The 12,489-nt window shown below is 34.7% G+C and overlaps 1 gene segment (V, D, J or C); it reads right to left on the reverse strand.

The window, feature by feature from the left end:
• Positions 1-1,128: 1,128 nt before the first annotated feature.
• LOC138666091 (T-cell receptor beta chain C region-like) lies at positions 1,129-11,926 on the reverse strand. The segment is given in 5 exon segments: positions 1,129-1,370; positions 2,966-3,072; positions 3,917-3,934; positions 4,568-4,891; positions 11,793-11,926. Coding segments are annotated over 5 exon segments (474 nt in total).
• Between the last annotated feature and the right edge of the window lie 563 nt (positions 11,927-12,489).

The raw sequence follows: 12,489 nt of genomic DNA on the forward strand, positions 1-12,489 counted from the left end.
GAGTGCAGCTCCGGGGTATAATACAGGATGTAACTCAGGATTAGTAATGTAATGTATGTACACAGTGACTGCACCAGCAGAATAGTGAGTGCAGCTCTGGGGTATAATACAGGATGTAACTCAGGATCAGTAATGTAATGTATGTACACTGCGACTGCACCAGCAGAATAGTAAGTGCAGCTCTGGGGTATAATACAGGATGTAACTCAGGATCAGTAATGTAATGTATGTACACAGTGACTGCACCAGCAGAATAGTGAGTGCAGCTCTGGAGTATAACACAGGAGGTAACTCAGGATCAGTAATGTAATGTATGTGCACAGTGACTGCACCAGCAGAATAGTGAGTGCAGCTCTGGGGTATAATACAGGATGTAACTCAGGATCAGTAATGTAATGCATGTACACAGTGACTCCACCAGCAGAATAGTGAGTGCAGCTCTGGAGTATAATACAGGATGTAACTCAGGATCAGTAATATAATGTATGTACACAGTGACTGCACCAGCAGAATAGTGAGTGCAGCTCCGGGGTATAATACAGGATGTAACTCAGGATTAGTAATGTAATGTATGTACACAGTGACTGCACCAGCAGAATAGTGAGTGCAGCTCTGGGGTATAATACAGGATGTAACTCAGGATCAGTAATGCAATGTATGTACACTGCGACTGCACCAGCAGAATAGTGAGTGCAGCTCTGGGGTATAATACAGGATGTAACTCAGGATCAGTAATGTAATGCATGTACACAGTGACTGCACCAGCAGGATAGTAAGTGCAGCTCTGGGGTATAATACAGGAGGTAACTCAGGATCAGTAATGTAATGTATGTACACAGTGACTGCACCAGCAGAATAGTGAGTGCAGCTCTGGAGCATAATACAGGATGTAACTCAGGATCTGTACAGGGTAATCAGTTTACTGTATTAAAAAATTGATACATTTGTCTTAATTTATATAGATAGATAATAGATTATGTATATATATATGTAAATATATATATATAATAGATGATAGATAGATAGATACATAATAGATGATAGATAAATAGATATATAATAGATAGATGCTGAGCAGTAGTTCTCCTGCATTCCCTTGTTTGTGTGTAATAATCACAGATAGGACAGTTTGATATTTAATACAGACATCATTTATTACTGAATAGATTCATATTGCACACAGATATCTCCGCACAATGCACAGATATATAATAATTACAGCTGCTCTATTACAGGGATGTGCCGCCATCGACTGTATCCGGTTTTCCCTGTTCTATAAGACCCCAGGGGCTTTTTTCCAAGAAGCTCAGACAACCTCATTAATAGCTGTGAAGCATCAGCGATGTCCATTAGTAGGAGCTTGCAATAGCCTAAAATTGGAAACAAATAGCCATAAATGTAACAATGAAATGCTCCATAAGCCGTGAAATATCACAAATATAAAGCGTTGCATTCATTATTTCTCCTGCCTAAGTTTCACAATAATGAGGATGATCTGTAATTTGTTGTCCTTTGTTCGGAGCGACATCAAAAATGGCTTATAAGCGACTAACACTTTATTCTCTATTATTATCCATCTTACACTTTATTCTCTATTTATTACCCATCTTACACATTATTCTTTATTATCCGTCTTGCACTTTATTCTCTGTTTAATATCCATCTTACACGTTATTCTTTATTTATTATCAGTATTGCACTTTATTCTCTGTTTATTATCCATCTTACACTTTATTCTCTATTTATTACCCATCTTGCACTTTATTCTTTATTTATTATCCGTCTTGCACTTTGTTCTTTATTTATTATCCATCTTACACTTTGTTCTTTATTTATGATCACTATTGCATTTTATTCTCTGTTTATTATCCATCTTACACTTTATTCTCTATTTATTATCCGTTTTGCACTTTATTCTTTATTTATTATCCATCTTACACTTTGTTCTTTATTTATTATCAGTCTTGCACTTTATTCTCTGTTTATTATCCATCTCACACTTTATTCTCTATTTATTATCCGTCTTGCACTTTATTCTTTATTTATTATCCATCTTACACTTTGTTCTTTATTTATTATCAGTATTGCACTTTATTCTCTGTTTATTATCCATCTTACACTTTATTCTCTATTTATTATCCGTCTTGCACTTTATTCTTTATTTATTATCCATCTTACACTTTGTTCTTTATTTATTATCAGTATTGCACTTTATTCTCTGTTTATTATCCATCTTACACTTTATTCTTTATTTATTATCCATCTTACACTTTATTCTTTATTTATTATCCATCTTACACTTTATTCTCCATTTATTTTCCGTCTTACACTTTATTCTCTATTTATCATCCGTCTTACACTTTATTCTCTATTTATTTTCCGTCTTGCACTTTATTCTACATTTATTATCCGTGCTACACTTTATTCTTTATTTATTTTCCGTCTTACGCTTTATTCTCTACTTATTATCCATCTTACACTTTGCTCTTTATTTATTATTCGTGTTACACTTTATTCTCTATTTATTTTCCGTCTTGCACTTTATTCTACATTTATTATCCGTGCTACACTTTATTCTTTATTTATTTTCCGTCTTACGCTTTATTCTCTACTTATTATCCATCTTACACTTTGCTCTTTATTTATTATCCGTGTTACACTTTATTCTCTATTTTCCGTCTTGCACTTTATTCTCCATTTATTATCCGTCTTACACTTTATTCTTAATTATCCATCTTACACTTTATTCTCTATTTATTATATGTGTTACACTTTATTCTCTATTTATTATCCATCTTATGCTTCATTCTCTATTTCTTATCCATCTTACACTTTATTCTCTTTATTATCCGTCTTACACTTTATTCTCCATTTATTATCCGTCTTACACTTTATTCTCTTTATTATCCGTCTTACACTTTGTTCTTTATTTATTATCCATTTCTCTCTTCATTATCCATTTTACCTTTTTCCTCCACAACAGAGCCAGGACAACCAGCGCGTACAAGCCGCTTTTGCAGAGAATCATAATGTAGGAAATCTTCCCCTGGTTGATGTGAATGGTGTAGGTCTCTGGAAATAGAGATACAATGATTAGATGCCTTCAGTGCTGAGATCCCCGACAATCTATGGGGATTGTATCCGGGCTCATGCGATGTTAGAATTACTGGTGTCAAGTAACTGGGATGAATGATAGGAAACCCCGTCCTTATGTTTGTGAACTGATAATATTTATCACGGGATATTTAGAGGACCAGTCAGTTGCCAAAAATATATTCTTTTTTTTCCTGAATCTGTTGTTTTTTTGTTTGTTCTTGCGCCTTTCCGTTTCTGAGATATGGCCTTTTTTCCCTTTCTGTAAGTCGAGTCTTGTTAGCCAACTGGGTGTGGTCATAGATGGTGTAAGAGTTGAGAACCATGCCCACCTGGCTAACAAGGCTAAAATGGTTAGATTGGCATACAGAGAAAAGGAGGAATTAAGAAAATCAAGGTTATATTCAGAAGAGCGGTGGCATTTAGACCAGGTAAAAAAATACGTATCAAAGACAATGACAGGTCTTTTTTCTGACATTGTTAACCAAACTTATACGTTTTTCTGATCCCACCCTCACAGATGGAGTCTGGTCGTCATTGATCAGTAGGATGGACAGATTTGTGGACTCGTAGACATGCTACAAAACTCAATAGACTGTAATTCTCATCTCAACCTCCAGGGGGGGCAGAAAGACACATGTGGCATAAAAATCTCCTAACAGAGTATTGCAACCATCATCTTAGTCATTTATCGTGGATATTTAAAGAGAAAAGATGAGGAAAAATATATATCAGGAAAGGGAAGAAATTTGGGAGATATTGGGATAATAATGTCCAACTAATAGTTAGAAATTAAGAGAAAAAAGACGCAGATTTCACTCACCTTTGGAGATGCTACAATCTGTGAATAAAAGAAAAGGATTGTTAGAGTCTGGAATTATTTTGGTGTCTCATATTGCATTAAAATTCATAACTAACGTATTATTTACTGGACTGAATGTACTTTTTGAGTGACCGTATTTTGCTTGAAAGAAAAAAACTAAAAAAAAGAAAAACTAAAATGGCCATGGCATGAAGTGGTTAATAGGATTATGTGAAAAAGATTTTTATGGCATAGATAGCCATTGGTGTTCTAGTCCTAGGTCCTACCCTTAAGGGAGAAGTGGCCATCACCCAAAAAATACCGTACATAAGAAACCCTGGTCCAACATACAAGGGGAGGGTGACAACCAACAGATATTACTATTGGCCAATGCTAAAGATTATTGGGGACATTCCGATATCTATATTGGTCATTTAAAATGAAGTTTTTGCCAAAAATTTCAATAGCCAAATTAATTTAGTGGCCAAACCATGAAGTGGCCTTCATGTTGCCTGTTACCTAAGTATTCGGTCTTTGATTTTGGCGTGAACTTCTTGTCTACCTCAGCTGACTCTACCGCACCATACACCGTCCATCTCGTCTTGAATCCCAACTCAACCTCTAAATTCCCTGTGGGAATTCCCAGTCATGCTTCGTTATGGCTCCAATTACCTTTTTCTCCTCTCACTTCTGCTCTGCTTATCGTATAGTTTGGAAATGCAGCCTGGCATTCAAATTTGGATTCTGGATTAAAATATTCCGATCTGGTGAGTGTGAGACGTTTGCTGGTGGAGTATGAAGAACCATCTGATGTTTTTTGGGGTACCGGCTCGTATAAATTAACTCTTTCAACATCATTCACCAGCCATTTGATTTTCACATGTTCTGGGTAGAAATCTCTCGCGACACAGACCAAGGAGATGAAATTGTGCTCTTCAACTTCTTGTTTGCTTGAACGGTAGATTGAGACTTTGGGGTGTTTTACATCTTTTCCTTCTATGAAGAAAAAATAGAAGACAATGAAAGCTTGAAAAATAAATGTTTCCGCACATCGTGTTGAATTAAAGTTATAACGACGCAGTTTTCATAATCTGATATCACCCAATGTATTCACATTCATCACAAGTATACTGTAAAGAGTTGGCATACAGATGAACTTTTCATTGGTTTGGCAAGTGTTGCTTATTCCCGGTTAGACACCCATTAAAGTTGTACTAGAGTAGTCAAAATGTAAAAAGAAAATAGTTTTGACAATGACTGGCTACAGTAGTGACATGACGTCTTTACCAGAAGAGAAATCTATTGACCCCAACAGTGGTATGGAGATGGAGAAGCAAGTGAGTGTATTTTTGGGGGGCCCCTGCAGGGGCATTTGGTAAAAATTAAGCAGCCCTGAAAAGATTGATTTTTAAAACTAACATATTTGTGGCTTATTTTTAGAATAGGCTACGGATATGTGATCCGATCAGGTTCCGACTACAGCCATCCTCATTAATTGGTTTGTTATGCTCCTTCCCTATTTCCATTTTACGCGTTTAATTAGGCATAGCGCCATACATTTGTTTGTGGCTGTGGCTGGTACTGCAGCTCACCTCCATTTTACTATCTACGCAATAAATATTAAAATTGCTTTAAAGATAAGGAAGAGACAGTTCCAAATATGAAATTTGTCAATGGTGAGCGAATCTGTGAACTTTTAAGACTTCCATCGAGTATAATTTGGACAACTCCGTGCTTGAAAATAACAAAATAATGAAATAGAAATAGTAAAGGACTAAGATGTCTGTATCCTTTATCTAATCATATGTAGTAGAAGCCTCATACACAAGGCAACAGCCTCTTTGGAGCCATGCAGAGTCTCTATAACTTTTATGTCCCACCACAGGATGCATCTGTATATTGTCATAATAAGGTGGTTGTCAGTCCTGGAAACAATGCTCAATTATGGCAATCATTGTGGAACCGATAGACTTCCTTAATTTCTGTATTGTGAGATTGTACTGAGTTCAAAATGGCTGGGTAAATTATCTAAATCTTGGCTATAGGACCATCATTATTTGGAAAATCATTCTAGTTTTTTAGATCTCACAGTTATAAAGGCCAAATTTGTTGCGTAGAAGTCAACAGAAGCTGTGGTGCTAAGATATGGATCCTTATATCAGCTTCAACTAACAAAATACCAATGCCAATATGGCATCTTCGAAATACCAACTAGGGAAGTTACCAGGTTAGGGTTTCGTAAAGGAAGTCTTTATACAACTGGCCACCAGTCGGGTCATAGACGCCTTTGTCCTCTCGAGCCACCAATGTAAAACCAAGCTTATTAGGAAGCTTATCTTTTAATACAGAGCCACACTTTCGCCATAGTCCATTAATCTTTAAGTATCAAGTCTAAATCTAAAGTTATTTAACTTGCGCAATTTGGCAACTCATAGTCATAACTCTTGGGTTAGTGCTCGTTCGGTCAATGGCCAATCCTTCCAAATGAGCATGTATATTGTGCTGAATGTGTATGTTTAATTTAATCAGAATATTAATATACAGTAAGTGTCTGCCCAAATTTACATTGGGGCAAAAGACTGGACAAGTGAAATCTAACATGACAGATCTTTCTTTGCCCTGACGTGTCATCAGGAGACTGTTGGGTTATCCCTTAACATATAAGAAACTATGTAAGTATCATAAAAGTTGGACAATTCTGTCAACTTTGACCTAATGAATATGGATTTGACTTTACATGTCTGATGTGCCTATAGCCTATATATAATCTACGGATGATATATCGTAACATCTTACAACTATGAAGCCTAAATTTGGCCGCGTGCCTGACCCGAGTCTTAGGTATTATGAAATCATCTAACAGCGATATGTCTAATATTAATCCTATTTCTGGCTCTTTCACCACTTTTTAGCACAAAAACAGCTATAAGAAATTATATAACAATAAGATAATCTAATAAATAAAATATAGGACATGTCCAAAAAGTACTTTTTACAATTAATTAGAAAAAACATAATTTTTATGCTGTGGAATTAATGAGAATAGAAAAATACATTTCTGTGCTTAGAGCTAAATAAAACACATCATTAATCATAAATTATGAAAACTAGAATACATATTTATATGACAGAATATATAAAATACTGAGACCCCTCAAAAGACAAAAATATAATAAAAAACATATTGTAAATCAAACATTTTTTTTTAACGTACATTAAACTTATTGCCTTTCCTACTAATCACGCTGTGAAAAATGAAGAATAAGAATTGTACATAACTATAATATTCTAACTTGGTAAACTATCAGAACTATTTTTCTCTACAAACATCACATATTTCTCATTTTTGCTTCTCTACATTACAATTAAATGTATATTTTCAATTGTCTGGAACAAGATTCAGAATTCCAAAATTCAAGAATCCAGAACTTTTGAGTTTTTTCTAAAACTGCAATTTTGCCGTAGTAATTTCTAGTTTTTCGTCTACATTTCACATACAATACATATATACATTTAAAGAGTATAATTTTTAAAAAAGCTGAAAAAATTGTATATAAATGTGCAAAATAAGTATAAAAGAACTATTTTATAAACTCTCCTTTAATTAACTTACCAATCACTGAAACTACTGTCCCCTGTCCAAACTCTTGCTTGCTTCCACTGTTCACAGCCAAATACTTATGTCTAAAAACCCTTTTAACTTTTTAAAAAACTTTTAATTCTTTTTTTTCTCCATAAAATCTTACAAAACTTACCAAGCACGCTGACAACTGTTCCACTTCCAAAGTAGACGGTGGAGGTTGTCACAGTGGGTCAGGGTAAACAGGAAACCTCATGGATGCCCTTGGACATTATGACACAAGAGGTTCAATACTGTACACCACCTGGACTGCGCTGTATATCGGGGACTTCTACTACATTCATGGATTAGTTATTTTACTGTTCTCACTGATTTTTTTCTTCATTCTTTCCAGCTCGCAGATGAAGATATATCATACAATCATAAAGGCAGATTTTTGTAAAGAGCGGGATATAATTTCTATTATGGTGCTGCCCCAGTCCCCACCATAAAATGTCATGTTACAAAAACATGATTTTTCCAGTTTGCAATTTATGAATTAACTTTTTTTTAAATTGGATTTTTCACAGATTTAGTAGAGTTCAGTTTCTTGGGGTCTTATTTTAGTGACTTTTCACAGTTTTTTGGGATCATAGACTAGGCAATATACCATAGAGTAGCCCGTTACATCAACTTATTAATGCCCATGTTACAGCCAAAAGAACCCAAATACATTTTTCATAACTTGTTCCACTGAACCAAATTTGAAAATATTAAACCCTAGGGAGTTTTGTCAGAAAGACCAGTTTCACATGTCCTACATCCACGGTCCGAGTACGGATCATAATGTCTAAATTAGCCGAAGGTCTCCTGACTCAATGGCTTCATAGGCATAGATGAAGCTGTTGGGTTTGGGTCAGGAGACTCGTGGCCGGTCTGACATTGTGGACTATACTCAGACCGTGAATATCAGATGGTTAAAAACAGCCTAAGAGGTATTGAGAAATTTTGTGAAATTCCATATATCTTTATCTTTCTATGAACATTTTACGGGGTTTTTTTTTCAACTATGCAAATATATTTTTTTATGCGATATTTGCATCAGAATAAATTTATTTTTAAATGTATATTAAATAAATTAAGAGAACTATACAGGCTTATAGTACATTGTAATATATTATCTTTTTTTTAATTTGTATTTTTGATCATGATTCTTATTGAATAATACGTTCTAAAATGAGAAGGGAATAAAAAGTTAATTAAAATTAAATTTAAGAATGATATTAAATATAATTTTAGAAATAGGACGTTACAAGATTTTAATGTTTTGCCTTTCGGGTTTTTTACACTTACCTAAAACACTCAGGATTGTACCACTTCCAAAATACTGTCTCTCGGTATTCACAGTTGCAAACCACTATACTAAATCTCCCCTAAATAGATCCAGGCACTTAAATCAAGTAATATTTTTACAATTTCTTAAAGATATAAGTAAAATTTAAGAAATTAAGTTCCAAGTGTCTCCCTTGAGGATTAATCTAATTTAAGGCATAAAATACTGATAATGATACCCAGATCATAAACTCTAGCTCACTGTTGATATTATGGATATAAAGTATGATAAAAGAAGAAATAAAACAATATTACTTACCAAGCACTGATAATATGGTGCCTTCTCCAAACTCAAGCTTGGAAGCAGAGTTCACAGCAGCACAACATTGTATAAAAAGTAACCGAATTCTCGAAACTTACCCAAAACACTGACAACTGTTCCACTTCCAAAGTAAGCAACAGAATTTCCTGCACAGTGGGTAATCTCACTAAAAAAACACCTTCACATTCAAAAGAAGAGATCTCGGGGACTTTGATAATTGTTTTTTATTATTTTGGGCCATTACCTATTTCTAGCCAAGTTTCATCCAACTTTATAGCCTGTTTCTATGTTGGACTCTCACATCGCCTCTTTATGACAATCATTAGTGTTGCGTGTTGAGCATAATTTACAGCTTTAATTTGAACTGGAGACCGAATTATAAGGACAACCTGTCATTCATTTTCACAGTCAACTTGGAATGAAGTCATCTTGGGTCTTTATACACTGTTTCGAAGCATGGACCTGTCACATCTTTTACAATTGAACAATACCTCAAGGACTGGGTTTTTGTAAAGGGCTTATATTAATTTCAATCATGGTGCTCCCGCTACCCACAATGTTACAGTCTGCTACAAAAAAGTGTTCCCTCGTCCTTGCATGGGCACATGTCATGCTTTTTCGTTTCCAGTAAGTTTGGAATTTTTTGCTAATTTTTTAGAAGTCTCTGAGCTAATTTTCCCATATGTTTGTTTCAAGTTTCCTTAACTGATAAGTTTGATTTTTTTTTTTACTATTAATATCTGCCAAGCTGTAATTGGCAGTATCAAAGGCACTACAAAGTCTATGTTTTTTGACAAAATTTGCCTCAAAATTTTTTTTATAAACAAAAACTATTTGAGGTTTCATTAGCAATGAACATCATACAATTAATAAAAAAAAATACATTGTGTTTTATTACCCGGCTTTGTCTAATAATGACATATAGATGCAATGTTTATGTAGTTTTATACCTATACATTTTTATTTTTTGCATCACTATTTTTTTTCTAAAAGTTTTAACATATTTTAATATGATTTTTCCTTTCGGATATTTGACCCGCTTTACTCTTTTACTGTGAGTCAGTTATCTTGGTCTTATTCCTTGCCTTAATCCATTATTATTACCAATTTCTAAATCCCCTTTCTAACCGTAATGGGATGTTCTTTACCAAAATTAGGATTAATTCTTATTTACAGGGCATAATTACATAATTTTAATAACTTACCTAAAATTGTTAGGATTGTTCCACTTCCAAAATATTGCCTTTCATTTCCGCTCACAGCCAGAAATGCTGATACTAAATCCAACCCCTTAAGCTGCCACCAACTTTCCCCCAAAAAAGCCTTAATAAACATAAGAACCCCTGAAAAAAACTACCCCCTCCTTAGTCAGTCTTACCCCTGGTTGAAATAATTGGCTAATATCAGTGATAAACTCTATTTTTACAGCCCATGTACTCACCTAAAACAATAATAGCGGTCCCACTCCCAAAGTACGCAACTCTGGCACTATCTCACCATGCAACGCTCTCATAGTAAAAGACCCCTCCTCATTTTTTGTAAAGTCTTTCTAATTTCACAAAAATCTCAACTAAATCGTTGACCAGATGTTTTCTTAGTTCTACAAAGAATGTTCTTCATATTATTTAGAAAGTTCTACACTATGTATAAGGTTCGATTCTCGACATTTAACGTATGTTTATGGTAGATGGAGAAATTACTTGACAACATGCCCTATGCTGAGATCTTTATGGCTTTTTTCTCTATTGGAAGCATCTGATTGGGGTACAGTAGGCCGACCAGAGAAGGTTTACGTTTAACTACTTTCAAGAAAGGTAAAGTCTAACATCAAGTGACCCAAGGTTTTCTTCTGTGAAACCTCATTGGTCCTGTTTAGGCTCCTTCTGGTCATTTGATAAAAACCTTGACTCTCTGGAGAACTGGTCTGACCATGTCTTTGGATACTCTCTGGGTATCGAACACCAGAACTTGTACAGGGTTTGTTTTATGGATATATACAGCACAGTCCTTCAGCTGAAGTCCAGGAAAATTTAGAATATATGAGTTCTGGTTCCGGTTGGATTTAATTGACTCTTTGGTAATGAAGCTTGAGGAACCTTATGTAGCACTGAATGTGCCAATACAATATTGTATCATAAGACATATCTTTCGTTAAAAGGATTCTATTCTATTCATAGAGGATACCATGAAACATAAAACAATTACCACAATTCTAAAAAAAAGTAATTAATAGACCCAATTATAAAAAATAAGGCTTTCAATGATTTACTCACCCAGCACAAATAAGATGGTCCCATCTCCAAAAAACTGTCTGTTAGAGCCAGTATTCACAGCAACATACCTCTGTATAAAATCCACAGCTTCCTCCCAGGTGCTCAGACTGGAAGGCTTTGAAATGGTGATACTGACCCCATGCTGGTTAACAAGTCTGCTTCTTGTATGCTTACATTGTAAACCTTAGTTCCACCATCTACCAATATTGTGTAGACTAGAAGTTGACGTGACAAGTCAACAATTTTAAAGCAAATGTTTACATAAACTTTTCTAGAGCCTAAGATAAAAAATAACCCACATTACACCCATGGCTCACATTTGCTCAAAGCACAATTTTGGAGTCAGACCACCTCAAGATTTAATAATCTAAATCCTTTTAGTTAATAGTTAGAAGTCATGTAGTGACTTACCCATTACATGCAGCAAAGTTCCTCCACCAAAATATTGGGTGTCATAGGAACACACTGAGAAAAGCCGGCACCAAATCTGGAGTAGGCTCAGTGGTGCTCATAGGAAATACTTTACGCTCTTTGGTTTTCTTTGCAGTGATTGTAAACCACTAAGTTTAGGCTCTTACGTTTTAATTTTGGCAATATTTATAGTATTTTTTTGGGGAAAAATCAACGCAGATAACTGTAAAGAGGTAAGGAGCGCGACTGTATGCTAAAATGTTCTTTTATGCCAATGAAAAAAGATGTCTACTGTTATACACGTAGATTCTTATTAAAAAATGGGAAAAGACTAATTACTTAATATACTCTTGGAAGTGTTATTACAACGCATCCTATACTTGGTCATAATATGGTAAAAGTTAGTTTTAGCATTTGCATAGGGCTAATGAATAGATGTCTTCTAAAGCAACCCTAATCACCATACCAACACCCAACTAATTTTTCGTGACTGACCCATTACAGAACCTGAAATTATAACACTTGGAAGTTGTAACCATCATTTCCAATGAAGGCTTTCTTTATCAAATTTTGCATAATTTAGAATTTTATAATGACAAATACAGAATTCTGCTTTCACCAAATTAAGTTCATTAATGGGGACTTTGTTCAGGAGTTTACATACACAAACACTGTCAAGAGGTCGAAGAGGTCTTAG

Source organism: Ranitomeya imitator, chromosome 2 (genome assembly GCF_032444005.1).
Source record: "Ranitomeya imitator isolate aRanImi1 chromosome 2, aRanImi1.pri, whole genome shotgun sequence".
Classification (NCBI taxonomy): Eukaryota; Metazoa; Chordata; class Amphibia; order Anura; family Dendrobatidae; genus Ranitomeya; species Ranitomeya imitator.